The sequence below is a fragment of the Xyrauchen texanus genome, chromosome 26, assembly GCF_025860055.1.
Source record: "Xyrauchen texanus isolate HMW12.3.18 chromosome 26, RBS_HiC_50CHRs, whole genome shotgun sequence".
NCBI classification, from domain to species: domain Eukaryota; kingdom Metazoa; phylum Chordata; class Actinopteri; order Cypriniformes; family Catostomidae; genus Xyrauchen; species Xyrauchen texanus.
This window is the reverse complement of record NC_068301.1, coordinates 22615611-22631917: the sequence shown is the minus strand read 5'-3', so window position 1 is coordinate 22631917 and position 16307 is coordinate 22615611. Positions and strand designations below refer to the sequence as shown.

The 16307-nt window shown below is 36.1% G+C and overlaps 1 protein-coding gene across 1 annotated transcript in view; it reads right to left on the bottom strand.

Annotated features, from left to right (window-relative positions):
• Window positions 1–545: 545 nt before the first annotated feature.
• The window catches only part of LOC127620393 (CUB and sushi domain-containing protein 2-like), a 441823-nt gene continuing 426061 nt past the window's right edge, over window positions 546–16307 (bottom strand). The window contains exons 63-73 of the mRNA XM_052093618.1: window positions 15976–16149; window positions 15374–15447; window positions 15147–15258; window positions 14831–15010; window positions 13161–13226; window positions 12881–13042; window positions 11882–11994; window positions 8406–8493; window positions 6665–6797; window positions 6376–6553; window positions 546–4116 (exon numbers count right to left, since the gene is read on the bottom strand). Coding sequence (XP_051949578.1) covers window positions 6394–6553; window positions 6665–6797; window positions 8406–8493; window positions 11882–11994; window positions 12881–13042; window positions 13161–13226; window positions 14831–15010; window positions 15147–15258; window positions 15374–15447; window positions 15976–16149 — 1262 coding nt within the window. The 3' untranslated portion in view covers window positions 546–4116; window positions 6376–6393. The remainder of the gene's footprint in view (window positions 4117–6375; window positions 6554–6664; window positions 6798–8405; window positions 8494–11881; window positions 11995–12880; window positions 13043–13160; window positions 13227–14830; window positions 15011–15146; window positions 15259–15373; window positions 15448–15975; window positions 16150–16307) is intronic.

The following is a 16307-nucleotide window of genomic DNA, read 5'->3' as shown; positions in this document are numbered from 1 at the left end:
ATATACAGACAGATAAAATACATTTTATATATTGCAGACAAGCCATGTTGGGTATTACATATTTACAATATGTAAAGTTCTATATACAATCTTTTTACATTTACAAAAAAAAGAAAAAAAAAATTCTTTGTCTCTATTTTGTCTTTGTGTATATATATATATATATATATATATATATATATATATATATATATATATATATATATATAAAAAAAATCCACACTAGCATTTGAACTACAATAATGAAAAACATTTACAGATCTGTCAACACGTTTTCTTTTTTATATTATAAATTTATTCCCATAAAAATATATCTCTGTACAAAAAAAAAGTTTTCTATTCATTAGTTTTCCTTTTCAGTCTCAGAGTTCTGTCTGTGTATCCACAACGGATCGCTCCATTAAGGTCCTTGTATGGTTTAATGTCACTGTTCAAAAATCCTTTTGGTCAAGTACATAACTCATAAGTGACTCTATTCCTTTAAAAGTACTTCAAGGCTGGGCTTGTATTCACTTGCTGACTGGAGAGAAATGCATGGTTGTAGTTCTCAAAATGAGAGAGAGAGAGAGAGAGAGAGAGAGAGAGAGAGAGAGAGAGAAAAGAAACTAGACATATTGAGAGTGCATATTTAAATATTTTCACTTATCTGCACACAAAATTGATATGTTCATCCTTTAGTACAACATTTTCTCATGGAACTATGATATACATGGTTTTAACCGCACGCTTTGCCAATATAAGTTGCAATGTGAAAATTTTCAAATATATTGATATGCATTCTTTTGGGGATGTGGCGTTTCCCCTATTTTTAATGATTCGTTTTGTTATGTAGCTTGCACATAGAGTATGTTGTTGTTGTATGGTTACCATAGGGGACATAAATAATAATAATAATAACATACAGCATAAATATTTCCAATATTAAAATGCATTCAGTGCAACCCAGGTATTTTCAACTCCCAAAATACATGAAAACATTTTTTTAATATTTCCTTAAAATTAACTTGAAACAGAATTTAAAAAATAAGAGTATTTAAAAGAAGCACACTTTCTTGTTACGCTAACAAATCCTTTGATGAAAAGGGTTACCATATGCTCATCACAGATATAATAGAATTTTAGTTGTACAACATGCTGGTCTCTTTTTAAGTGTATGAAATGTATACTGTATGTGATTTTGTTGGACTGAGTAATAAAGCACTATTAAAATAAAGGAAATGGAGGGCTACCAGGCACAGTTCCTCAAACATAAAGATGTGAGCACCAGTTTTAGGGTGATGAAAATGGTCTGACACTGAGAATTGAGCATGTATCTGACATGTCAACAGTCTCTCTGGCAAATGATGATGTTTTGGGTCTTTTACCCAATGTACTTGTAGCATTGCAGTATGTCATAGTAAAAACCATAAATGCTTTAATGCTTTTTATTTTGGTTTGTCTTTATGTATGTGTGTGTGTGTGTGTGTGTGTGTGTGTGTGTGTGAGAAAATTTTAATTAATTGCATGTTTTAGGTTGCTGGTCTTTATTCTGCCATAGAAACGGCTGTTCTTGCCCAGTGTGGACTACTACTAATAAAATTGAACAATAAGAAGAGAGTCAGCTCTCTTTAAGTAGCTGGATAAGCCATAGATAGAGTTATCAAGGCACTATTACAAGAAACTAATGGATGTGTCAAACATGAATCAGGCTGCATGGATTCTTATTTCAAGGGTATTTCATGTTAGTAAAACTATACATATAAAGAGATGTGACTCTGAAGGCCTTCTGCCTTGATTTTGTGTGAGTATTAGCACTTGCAAAATGCATCTTTTCATAGGGTTTTTAAAGGGGAAATTTAGCTGATAATCCGATGAGAATATTATAAATTTGGCAGCACGTTATGCACTTTTTACTCATTTCTTTTGTTGTAGTTTTGCTAAGACATATAACACTAGGGTAAGACAATGTAAAAAGCCAAGCCGGTGGGAGATAAACTGCACTGAAATAATCATAACTGATGTCTGATATGTGGGAAACACTTACGCCATCCACACTGATAAAGCAATTCAAAATGAAAAGAAATAGGCTACAAAAAAGGATGACAATCTTATAAATATAAATTGAAAGCCAACAGGTGTAAGATAATGTGCCTGCATAATTCTTTGCCTGTAAAATCCCAAGGGAAATACAAACTTCAACTCAGGTAATATTGTATTAACACAAACATTATGGGCTACCAATTTCAAAAGTAATAAACCTGTAAAAGCAATCATACCAAAGAGAGTTGAAACAGAATAAAGTAGCAATGTGAAGTATAGTGTACTTTACAGCAAATAAACTGAGGAATGAGGAATTCTCATGAAAATAAATACCATTTATAGCAGGAATAATTAAATAAAAATGCCATAAGAGAAGGAAGGCTGCATAAACTCACTGAAATGTTCAACCAATCTGTAAAATTGATATTCAATAACTGAAAATGTCATAAACATTAGCCAGTTAAAGGACACTGCATCCCAGAATATAATGCACTTAGAACATTGACAACAAAATGTATCATCTCTGCCTTCCATATTGCATTCAACATCTTTGCATAAAGCAACAGCTGCACTCTCATTTAGCACTGCATATGGATTCTCATATTCAGTGACTTGTTACAAATTGAATTGTTACAGTAAAATTATTAAATACAGTTGAGTGTACCAGCATCAAAGTTGTATATGCCTCTTCAGGTGGAAAACTCTAAACTTGCTCTTAAAACCTGTGCTGTTGATCATTTTCAAACCGTCCCATCAGTATTTTGGGACATAAGTCCAGCCTTGGATTTATTTTTCTAGGGTGTAATCTTTATGTCCCACTTACCAATCAAAAATGCAGATTGGGCATAGATGACGCAGAGGACTATGAAAGCAAAGAGAATACTACAGAACTATCATCTGGTTATGAAAGACATGGCTTGAGTAATTTTTGCCTTCATACTTCAAATCTCCAAGGGCTAAGCTTCTTTATATAATCTATATATGAAAATCACTAATCTACATAATTGAATGACATCAGAAACTCAATGGAACCCAGAAATCCAACCTAAAATTTGAATCAATGACATCATATCTTTAAATGCTAACTAATGGTTCTTCCACATGACATCCCAGCCCACAAACCAATCATAACACATAACATCCTTTGAAGACCATTCAGATGAGGAGGGGCACAGTGCTGTTCAGATAGCTCTCCTATAAAATATAGATCCTTTATAGTTACTTTCAAATGTAGGCTGCATGTAAAAAGAATAGCAGATAATGGCCATGAAGTCAGCTTCATAAAGCACTGGACACAAAAACATTAAACACGTTCACCATGTCTTTTCATGTTCTCCTCCACAAGGCTACTCAAGAGGGTTGCTCGGACAGTCCAGTCTCAGTCGGGATTGTGATAAGATGGTGGGAGAACACTCTTTCCTTCAGACAGGAATGGGTAGACAGAGGTGCTACAGGTAGAATCCATGTCTTCTAATAAGTCTCAGAATCTCATTCCACTTCAATTGTAGATCTGAGCCCTCAGGCGCTATTACATTCTCAGGGAATTGATGGTGAAGGTGTCAGTGAGAGTGTCCTCAGTGATCTGAACAAAGTCTGCACTTGTTTGCCATTTTTTTCTGTTTCGATGTGTAAAGGGGAAAATCAAGCCAAAACACACTCCATGGAAAGAACTCTGTGTACAAAAAAAAAAACAAGCTTCGGCTCACTTGGACACACTTTTCTTGACTTCCTGAGCACATTTAACGTCCTCCGCCTCACAACTAAGAATGGGCGGCCCTCGTTTTACCAAACAATATACCTCTTGTATTTGACAAGCGATAGCTGTGAGCGTCACATTTATCCCCTCGCTGTGCCACAGTTAACAGGAGGTTCCCTCAGAGGGCAAAAAGAGGAGGGTAGCGTAAGAATTTTTGATCTGGTTGTCTTTCAGTGTTTCTCTGTTTATGCTTTTTTGCTGCATCATTGTCAGGGTTTATCGCTTTGTAACAATTGGAATTGGTTTTCATGAAGAAAAAGAAAACTCCTCTTTATTTCATCGAGGTGGCCCATTCTCAACTATGGGAACAATTGTGTGGAGAGGGGAAGATTATATCCAGCCTGTAAAGAGAGGAAATGAAACTGAAATAATTAAGAAGAAGAGAAGATACAATTGACAGCAGTGTTGGGATAGCTATATATAATTTTATATTTTATATATATATATATATATATATATATATATATATATATATATATATATATATATAATTTTAATTATTGTTTATGCAATCAGAGTAGTATATTTCTTGCATATAAACAAAATGATCTCTATTAGGGTGACAGCATCAAATAACATTTGGACAGATACATTTACACTAAATAAACCAATAAATATACAATATACAACCAATAATTCCAAAAACATCTACATTTATAAAGTAAAATGCATAGTTGAACATAAATATTTCACTTCAAAATTCTGTGCAGGGACTTAAAATAATCAAATAATAACTTGTTGAACTGGGTCATTTAAATGAACTGTCTGAATGAGCCGATTTACTAATTCATTATTAATACATTAAAGTGAATCAGAGTTCCCGATGACTCATTTGAAACACAGAGGACAGGATAGCATGTTGGATTATTGCCTCAACTCATTGCTAATCTATGTGTGCATTACAAAAACAGCGATGACACCATTAAAAAGTATCTTGATACTAGAAGAGCTACACTATATAACAGCTGAGCCACTGTCATGCTACTTAAAAATGTAATGAGTTGGGTAGTTACTATTCCACACTGGTTGTCAGAACAAACCACAGGTGAACATGGCAAAAAGAGTGTGAGAGAGATCAAGAAAGAGAGGTGCCCAACATAACAGTATCAGACATTATAACAACATTATAACACCAGATTGGAGGTACATTTTTATATCTTGTGTAATTTGGATAACAGATTACATAACATCTTCAAACTGTAGAAAAGAAGAAACATTTTCCCTCATGACAAAGTGCTGTTTCAAGCTGAAATCAGCAGAATAGATTTAAATAAATGGGATACAGCAGGAAACCAATTACAGATTCTGCCCAAGTTCATAGACAGTGGCTTAGATTACATGCTCTTTAAGGAAAAATTTGGAAGACGGTATAAAGCAATTTTTTTTTTAATTCAATACCTTTCTATCCATATCTACTTTCCTCAGCAGTTTGATTTCTATTTTGTCTGGTGGCAAAACTAGGATAATAAAGTCATTTTTTTAAGACAAATGTCACTGGTTTTAATTTTCTCTCCCAACTTCACACTCAAACTATTTGCTGAAAATCCAGTTTGGAAAACACAAACAGAAATAAATAGAAAATGATGCCAATAAATCATTTCAAAGCAACTATGTATGAAAATATTGGCCTTTCCTTGAGGCCCATGTCCTGGTTCAGCTTATTACATTGCAAGATTTTATCTGTGCTCGGCAATGACCTTTTCATCTCTGACATCACGGTAGTTTGTACAGTCCCTTAATTAAGCATCTTAGATGTGGATGCAGAAAGCTAAGGTCACGTTGTATCTTTTCGCTCTGGAAAATGTCTACAATTAAAACATGAAAAATATTTATATATATATATAAAATTTTTTATCATCTTAAAGGTCCTGCGACTTATAGTCTGAAGCAATTTTTTGACATACATAATTGAAGTCGGGTGGTCAAACGCAATTCCTTTTAAATTGCAAGCGCAATTCCTCACATCCTCCCAAAATGACCTTTAATCACACTTGTAGTAAAAAAGATGTAGTTAGTGAACTGGCTAATTAGTGGATAGCAAAGGGGGTTGTAAAATACTAAATATCCATAAATAGACAGCTTAAACAATTACGTAAGACAAATGCTCCCGATTAAAACAAGGCCAAATGCTGTGTAATACGATGTGTGTAGATCCTAAGGTAATCTTCATAAAACATGTCTGACATGTTACCAAGTCGGGCAGCTGTCCTAACGCCTGCAGCATTCAACTTCTGTCACTGCAACTTATCTGTGTTTTTTAACCTCTAAAACAACGCAATTTTGAACAGGTGCAAGTTCTAATCGAGAGTGACTTTATTTCCGGAAAATACGTTAATAATAATGAATGGAAAATACAATTTGTCCATCAAATAATATAGTTCATTAGTGTAAATACATACATAAATACTGTTTGCGGTTTTGAGCAACAATATAGACAGTGCATTCACAGATGTGCGGAAATTAATCCAATCAGAATTTCGAGTCAGAACAATCTGTTTAATAACAATCATCCTTTTCACAAATCCATTTGGTGACACTAGTTTGGTGACATATATGTCACACTTTACATGTAGTTTTATTTTTTCCAGTGGAAGAGTCACCTTTGACTAGAGTGGTCGCTATACTGCAGTGCACACTGTGCTGACCGTGAACTCTGTCTCATTGGCCATGATGTCAGTGGGCTGGATGTTGCGGTCATACATTGGGTTCTCAAAAGTCGCCCTTCCGTTAGTGTTCTCATGGCCCGCATAACCATTGAAGGGTACTTTGGGCCTTTTCCTAAAAAGAAAAGGAAGATACACTCACAACTGTGTGCTTCATCTGATGAAATAGGGAGAGAGATTGGAAAGGGTAGGAAAAGACCACAGTATCTTTTGTAAATCATTTTACCTGTGTTTGTAGAGATAGAGAGCAAAGCCTGCTATGATCATAGCAATAAAAGGCACTAAAATGGCTGCTGCCACTGAACTGCTATTGGAGGCAAAGTTGTAGCCTGGATTCTCCCCATTTGGATCAAGGCCTTCTGTAAAACAACACACAAATAAAGATTTATCAGGCACAATCAAATTAACTGAGTGATAACATCAGAAAATGTGTCTTTTCCTTCCCAAACATGAATGAAAATAGAGGAAGTGCAAAATAATTTAGTTGCATAGGGAATTAATTATAATTTACTTTATATAACTAACCACAAGTGAAAACCTTTGTGCCCAAGCATGTGTTCAAATTCATTTTAAACGACAAAACAAATAGGAAATTAATTAATTAAATGTGAAAACTTCATATCCCACTGTTTTGTACAACTCAACCGAGAGACTTTTCTTTGGGAGATGTCAAAATCTTGACAATGCTTTTTAATTACTTGTATCAAGGCACGGCAAAGATGAAGTCATTCCGTATTCACTTTTCAATTAAAACCACTGAGCTCTCCTAAACAACAAGAGAGTGTCAGCGCACCTGTTCATCAGACAATGCCAAAAAGCTTCCCAATAACATCAAGCCTGCAAGTGGGGGATTCAATTAACTAACTCAACAGAGCCAGCCCATCAAACCAACAGAAATGATGGAATATGGGCACACACGTACACACACACTCTTCCCACTATGGTCCCACTTATTAATAAATCTTCTGTTTGCACAATCTGTCAGATGATGTTGGGATAGGAGTCTATACACCAGTCATTTATAGATGTTTCATTATGGCAGGGTCTGACAGACTACTCTCGGTTGGCTTTTACATGCTGTACTCCAGATATTTTCACGTTCAATTTTTCTTACTTTCTTATTGTAAATACACACAGATTTGTTAAATTCTATTATAACAGTACCTACAGTAATAGCTAGTGTGGCTGGGGTAACATATTACAATATGGTTGTATTAGATAGCAGCAGTTCATGAAATAGCTAGCATGAACAAACTAAGAACTTTTATGGAATTTATTAATCTTGGATACTGTTAATGTCTACATATACCACTATATATATTTTGTACATTCAAATTTATACATTATAATTAGTTAATGCAATATGAACTAACATAAACAGTGAGCAATGTTATTTTGATAAATTAACAAGTGCCAAGAATAATAAATGTGTATATAAATATTTAATTTGTAGCTGTTGATACCTAAAGAATTAAATTAAGTTAATGAATAGAACCTTATTGTAAAGTGTTACTGTGGTTGGCATTTACAGCATGTATAATTTTAAAGATATAATCGATAACTACAGTAATATCTGAGGAAATGACAGAGATGACATTTTAATGATGGATTTAAGTCAACTAACCCTTGCTTCATTTTCCAACAATAACCAATAGTCCATCTGTCAATTTAGATGTTCTAGATATAAATATATTTCACAAAGCTGTCACATGTAAAGTTGAAGTGATTCATTTCTGCACCACTTGCGTCACCAAATGATAAAGACTGTCTTCATGTTTCCAGAATACTCCCCTTGTCTGCCATTGGTCATTAAACAGATAACCCGCCTCAAACTCATGCCACTGGTTGAGCCAATGCTGCTGTGTTGCAAATGTCTTTCTTTTAGCTTCCTTTGCACAAGCTTGGATAGTAAACTGTATTTTAACTTTGAAAAAGCTATACATTTCAACTTTTTCAAGCACACATACCCAGCCTCTGAAGTCCAAACTGACCGAAGCCTTTTCCTCTAACAAAGCCTTGGTACACAAAAGAGTCAGAGGAAGGCATGTATGACACCTATGGAGAAAAATGCAAAACAATGAGTGTCTCATACTGTCAAGTACATTCAAAATGTCAAAAATTAGCCTGTGAAAGGTAAAATGTGTCAGCAATGTGAAAGACTAGTTATGTTTGACATTTACTTTCCAACCTTCACTGAGGCATAAAAATTGCACATATGCACAAATAAACACATATGTACGGCACAACACAGACACACACACACAGCTTTCACCCTCCCTTTCTATCTCTAATGCTGTATTATGTGCCCTTTCTCACAAATACACACACACACACACATACAAAAGAGCCACACACATCATGGCCCACACTTTTAATTACACTCTCCAGGTGCTTGTCCCAAGTGCATTGGAGTGGGGAAGAGACGTCTGGCCCTGATTACCCAGCAATGATTTAACTGACATTTTAATTAAAAGGAAAACTTTGTCTGTGCTTTGCTATCCCCAGGAGTGACAAGGGTTTTGTGTGTGTGTGTGTGTGTGTGTGTGTGTGTGTGTGTGTGTGTGTGTGTGTGTGTGTGTGTGTGTGTTCCAGTAGTTGTAGCAGCCCAAGGTCTGGCCCTAGACAAGAGCCTTACATCAGCCTGGGATTATCGAAGTACACTTTGGTTGGGTGTCCACTAGGCCTGGGCGAAAAATCGATTCAATGAATTAATTCGAATTTTTTGTTGCGGGCGATTTAAAAAATAAGTAAATCGAGTTTTTGTGTAATGGCGCATTTTTGGCTCCCCGGAGCATCCGTAGCGTTAGTTTCACATAGCAGTATGGCAAGCGACAACAACAACATCATAGCACACACGAAACGGCAACAGCATACAGCAAGCGACAACATGGCTACCGGTGAGAGTGGGAAGTTTGTTCCCAAGAAAGGAATAAAATCATCTGTTGTTTGGAACTGGTATGGGTTTGCTGCGACAGGCGTAAAGCAAGAGACCCCACGCTGCAACATTTGCCTAAAGCCCATCGCAGTCAAAGGCAGCAGCCCCACAAACCTATTCCAACACCTGAAACAGAGACATCCAGCCGAATATGAAACATGCCAGTCTCTCCGAGAGCGAACAAAACCGCAGTGACCATCAAACCTTAGCTAAAAAACAGCTAACTGTAGTCGAATCCTTTGCACAAGGCACCACATATGACAGGAAAGGGGCACGGTGGAGAACAATCACCGAGCGGTCAGCTTTGCACATAGCCAAAGACATGGTACCCATATATACCGTGGAGAAGACGGGGTTTATTAATTTGATTAAAACCTTAGACCCCAGATATGAGCTACCCAGCCGCAAGTACTTCGGTGAAGTCGCCTTGCCCCAGCTGTACAACAACACACGAGAGAAAGTCAGCAGAGAACTGGAGGAGCTGTCCTTTTATTCGGCAACATCCGACATGTGGTCCAGTCGGACTATGCAACCTTACATGAGTTTAACGGTGCATTTCATTAACAATGCGTGGGATTTGCGGAGTATTTCCTCCAAACGTCATACTTTCCGAGGACCACACCGGTGAACTTGTTGCTAAGGGACTGAGAGACGCTCTCGACTGCTGGAACCTGTCTGAGAATCGTCTATGCTGCATGACAACTGACAGCGGCACCAACATGATTAAAGCCCTGAGAGTGAGCGGATGGCCAAACCTCCAGTGCTTTGGACACAAACTACACAACGCTATTGGTACGTTTAACAATAAGTAAAATAAAATATTAAATTTTGACAGAGCACATATTTTCCTCATCCAAAACGCAGTCAAGCTTAGTAGGGCTGGGCGATATATCGGATGACATTGTTATGCGCATCTCGTCAATAAAACTGGTTTTCTTGATTAGTAGTAAATCGCCATCACCTGCTTTCAGATGGAGCGGCATTTACTACACAGAGCCGTAGTTCACTGACAAGCTAAGCCATATCGCATTAATTATCGCGAGGCGATACGGCCGTGATAATTAATGCGATCTATATATTATTTTTTTCAGTCAGCCAACCCAACATTTAGTCAAGCTGACTCGACTACTGAAAAGACGATTGTCTGACAACTTGACTGCGGTTCATCCACCGTTTAAAAAGTTTAAGAGCTGTATGTGATTTATTAAAATACATTTTTTTTTTATTAGGCCTAGCCAAAAAAAAAAAAAAAAACTCGACAAGAATGTTTCAATATGCATTGTCCATCTGTATTTTATTCATAAAGACAGTCGAATGGATTATTTTATAAAATGGATTCAAATTTCTCCACAAACTGCACATATGCCTATAGTAAACAAAAATTATTTTTGTGTATCTCTGTAGTGTCTGAGTTTTGGAATGACAAAGTTTTGAAATACAGAAGAAAATAAATAATTTTTAGATGGATGTAGTCTAGACTACAAAGTGTGACTTAAAACACAGCTGGGACTTTGATTCCAAGAGGGTGTTCATTTATTTATTATTCATCCCAGAAATGGTGGTTACATTTGTCTTGCTTTTGATTAAATAAAAGCAAAATTTGCTTTAAGTTGTCTGCCGTTTGTCGTATTGATTTCCTTAATAAGTAGATGGGAAAATCGGGAAAAAATCGTAAATCGAATTAAAAAAAATAAAATCGGAGATATTTCAGCATTGACTGGGTGTTTTAATTCACAAGTACATGTTGTACTTCTTACATCTTAATTTACACAAGAGAATTAAATTGTCACATGCACGTCATCAATTGTTGTGCTCTAGTTGGCTTTTCAATCGAAAGCCACTGTCGCAACAGTCACACTACCTACAGTACTTTGGAACTGCAACCCAAAATTTCTTAAGAGTGTCAGAAATTTGTTGGAGGTTAAAATTAATTGCAAAGACAATTAATCGACTGTCAGTGAGCATGTCACATTACGGATTCAAAGACAAATGTTATATTTATGATAATAAATATTTTACAATAATAGTGAAATATATGATGGGCAAAAACTAGGCAGAGTGTACCTGGCACTAGTGAACTCTGAGGTTGCAGTATTAGAACATAAATCTCCACCTTTCAAAGTCTCCAAGAGAGGCCATATCTTTCAGAAGACTGCATGCAGTCATACCTTACAGCAGAGAGGGCTTGCATCAACATAAAATATGGCAAATGTAAGATGTTTATTTTTCTCAGTTGCCACTTGATTATAAAGCCAATCAGATGGCTTGGTCATGTTAAATTGCTTTTTGTTCCACAAGTTGACACAACTCAAATATCTGATCTGTGTTTGCCTAATATTTTCAAAGCAAACAATGTATTTCAACCTAATCCATTAAAACCTGGACAATCTGGAGAATCATCACAATGATTATTATTAACGGAGTCTCTGTTTCAAAATGATGGGATGCAATGACAATTTTAGGGAAGATCAGAGAGAAAAAAATAAATAAACAGATACATATACATACATGTCCATCCAAAGCCCAGTTGTCAATTTTAAACTTGTTAACAAAGATCTCCACAGGACCGCGGATCTGATACACCTGCAGCAACAGCTGGGCCTCTTCCTTCTTATAAGTACCTGCAGGAATGGACAGGATATATGGGTTTGTTACAATGCAGTAATATGTATTAATCTTAATGAGTGAGGCAGTTAAAGAAATAGTTTAAAACCTAACTAGCTTCTTTTTGTGAAATTTTCCACTTGAAAAACATGCGTGTGCTAACTTTCTTTAAAATAAGTGAAAATGTTTTTGATATTTTGTTATTTAATGCAATGACATAAATGTATTTTTAATGTCCAAATACATTTATTTATTTTTTATTTTGTAACAAACAAGACAAACAGTTGTATAAAGATAGTAATGCACTAAAATGTTCAATTCAAGTAACAATAAATGTTTTGCAAGTCTAAGTGGGAGGTTGACTAATTGAAAGAACTATGCAAACTTAGGTTGAGTATTCATTGCAGTGGACATTAAAGTCTAAAATATCACCCTCTACAGACTGTGGCTATCCGCTTTGCTACAGCAATGTTAAAGCCATATTCACAATTCACATCAGTACATCAATGCCAGCATCAAGTGCTTTGAACTCCACATGAAAAGCGCTTGCAATCAACATCTCGTTCTGCCTTTTCTTGACAGTTAAGACAGCATGCTTCTGTGTTAATTATACTGCACCTTACAGAGGCTGCAAAGTACTTGATTTCTGTCTCAGGTCCAATCTGGTCAATACAGTTATGAGGTCCTTCCAACCATAATTTGATCACGGACAAGTCTGTTGTGTGTGTTTGTGGTTTTGTCAGTATAATGAGTCAAGGCAGACACATCGCAAAGGTTCCACCCTGCTTTGACAAGTGTATATGCTGGTTTATGCTTTATCAAAGGTCAATGTGTTAATCGTGTTAAACATTTTTTAATTAATTGCATGCATTAACTGACAGTAAAGAATTTTAGAACACTCACCAGCCAAATTGAGCTGTACTCCACTGTGGTCCATGAGAGTGCCGTTGACCCGATTGCTTAATGGTTCAAAAGCAGTTATGCTCAGCATGGCTGGCTGCTTCTTCCCTAGATATTCGTACGAACCCCTCCAAAGAGAGTTCTTAGCAAACACTCCACTTGGCACTGAGAGACACAGAACAAAAAGAGAGTAAGAAATTAAATAAAATAAATATAGTTAATATACATTCGAAGTAACTAATATATTCAGGTGTTTTTAAAGTATGTAGAGTATGAAACTTACCAGATAGCTTGGTGTTGGGCGGCTCTTGCACAGTTCCAACTGTTTTACCGCTTGGTCTGTTATCGGCTGTAGGAAATGAGATTTACATTTTAAAGAGGGAGATAAGGCACTTTGAACAAGACCTTTTACAAGCTCGACTAATAAACAATTGTCTCCTGATCTGCCCTGAACATGAAGTGGGCTGCTATGGTGACTAAGCACTGTTGTATTCCACACAACCATTCATGCCATATGGAATCAGCACAAACACTTAAACAAGATTATGATGCATACTGTTTGAAAACCTATACACGTTAGATTAGATTTACAGTCCCACATATTAAAGCATGCTGGATAACATGGATTATCAGGTTTTTGTAGTTTTAAATTTAAGGAGTCCATACCAGCTCAAGTGTATGCAAAAGAGCAGACCAGATACTAATTCTAATTCTTAAATAATTTACTAATTACATTTTTACTCAAATTTTAATGGTGAAATAACAATAATAATAAAAACATTGGGAAGAAGGGTTTTTATAATTTGTCTGTGCTCTCCCACAGGTGTTAATATCTCTCAACACCAAAAGGCAAGCAGCACAACCTAATAGCATATTTCAACACCTCTTAGAGTGAGATCCATTAAAGACTATGGCCATCTTTCTCCAGGCCGAGTGAAACGACAATTGTTTGTCTGATAATTGTGTCCAATGATAACAGTCACCACAGTGAATACTGAATGGGAATCATTTATCTGAAATAGGCCATTTCAGAGCAGTCTGGGCTGACTTAGACCAAATCAATGCATTCCAGTGGGCTAATCAGAGCTCTACTCATTTGAAATTTCAACAATAACATGATGAATTGAGCACAGTGATCACACCAGTTGTGGAGACGAAACAAGCGCACAAGCAACTTGAGTAAATCTCAAAGTGCTGGAGAATGGTAAATCATTAGGTGTGTGTGTGTGCTGTTGAAGCAGATTGGCTAGACCTAAATACGCACATGTGGTACGAAACCGTTGGATGCAAATCAATACCCTTCCACTTAAAAATTTAAATACCCCATAGAACCTAAATTGGAGTTTTGGGCTTTAAATCTATTTCTATTACTGTTAAAGCCACCTACATGCTAGTTTATGCTAATAAGTTATCAAAATAAACCTTAAGCAGAAATATGCATTCATAATTTGCAGACTTTTTCTTCAGGGAAATTGCACCAAAAATATTGATGGCTCCCACAAAGCCCTTTGATATGTCTCACCTAAACTTCCAGTTTCAATAGAAAATGTCAACAAAGGAACTGAGCTTGTCAAGTAATTTCATGTTGCCTTTAAAAGTTTGTTTGTCAGTGATTTGATGCCATGACAGCTTCCATGGCTATTTTCATAAAAAAAAGAAAAAAGTACAATAAAATGTAAACTGATTAAAAAACAATATACGATTTTTCAAATCTATCTTTGCAAAAACTCTAAAACTGATTTAGGCCTGACTTTGCTAAAAATCTTTTCAAAAGTGTCAGCTGAAAAACCTTTTCTTAAGGAATGCAAACCAGCACAATCCAGTAAAATATGCTTTAGAGATGGGCCTTTAAAAAACAAACAAGATATTTAATGGAAAAGTACATTTTTAAGTCAGTATGCTTTAGTTTATGAGTGAGCTAAAACACTTTTTGGTAATTTGTTCTATACATACGTGTACAAAGTGGAGGCTTCCCCGTCCAGCTGCCATCTGCCCTGCAGGTGCGGTGCTCGGACCCTCCAGCCAGGTAGAAGCCAGGCTGACAGGTGTAGATAAGTGTATAACCCAGAGAAGGCAGCTCTATAGCACCTACATCCACCTGTGCAGGGAGCTCAGGCTGATTACAATGATGAGCTGAAGAGAGGAGAGGAGGGGTAAAAATGACATCCTAAAAAGATTTCTCTACATTACACATCACTACATCACTTTTAAAAACAAAAAGCAGTTAACAGAAAAATCAAACTGATATATTCATAAAACTGTGGCTAACCAATGCACTCAGGCTGCATTCCACTCCAGGTGAGGTTGGGCAGACAGGTACGGGAGATGGAGCCAAGGAGGAGGTGGCCCTTTCTGCAGCTGTAGTATACTAAACTGCCAATCTGTTCAAACAAACAAACAAACAAACAAACAAACAAACAAACACAGTGAATAAATGACAAGAAAAAATTAGTTCCAGATGTATTTATAATAAATCTGATTTGACATAATAAGCACCTGGAAGCCTTGAGAGTTGTTCTGATGTCCAAAGAGAGGAGTGCCAGGATCTACACAGCTGGTGTGACTAGGATCTGTAATCCCACAATAAATTCACACTAACTCACATCATGGTGTCTATTATAGTGCTGGTATACATGGTTGAATCCAGTGCATGTTGATAAGAGAGGCATTAATATGCCTTAACAGATCAGTCCATAAATAGATGCTATTAAATATGCACCCAAATAAGCCTGTATGTTATAAAATGAATCCTTACGCTTGACTATATATACACAGCTAAACCATAAAATATGAAGTACTACAAATGTTAGATGCAGTATGTAATAACATGATAATAACATGGTAATTCATTGTAATTTCTGTGGTTTTATGTAATTTAAGTACAATCATTCTTCAATGATAAAAAATAAATATATAAATGCTCCAATATCAATAAAGTGACATCAGGAACTATAATTATTGGATTAGCTTGCTATCATGCTAATACGATGATAAAGAACATTCAATTAATAATATGACCTTTATATTCAGATGTTAAGCCATATTTATTTTTCTTTTTATATATAATGTTGGCAGCTTAAATACTACAGCTTCCTGACCTATACAAGATGGCTGGGTTCCACTCCAGGTTCCGTCATATTGGCAGTAACGGTGAGTGGAGCCAACCAGAATCAAAGGTGGGTAACATGAGAAGGAAACAGAGGACAGGTAGGTGAACCCTCGGTCTTCCCGTCTGCCATGGGCTGGTATCCCTGGATCTCCACAAAAAACAGCTGCAAAAGAAAGAAAATTGCAATGAAGAAAATAGATACCATATTACCATGTATTATCAGCATAACAAAAACTACAAGGTTAAATTGTTGACTGATCATTGTAGAAACAACCAGCTAAGTAAGCTATATTTGAGGATATAGATGCAGTTGAACCCTGA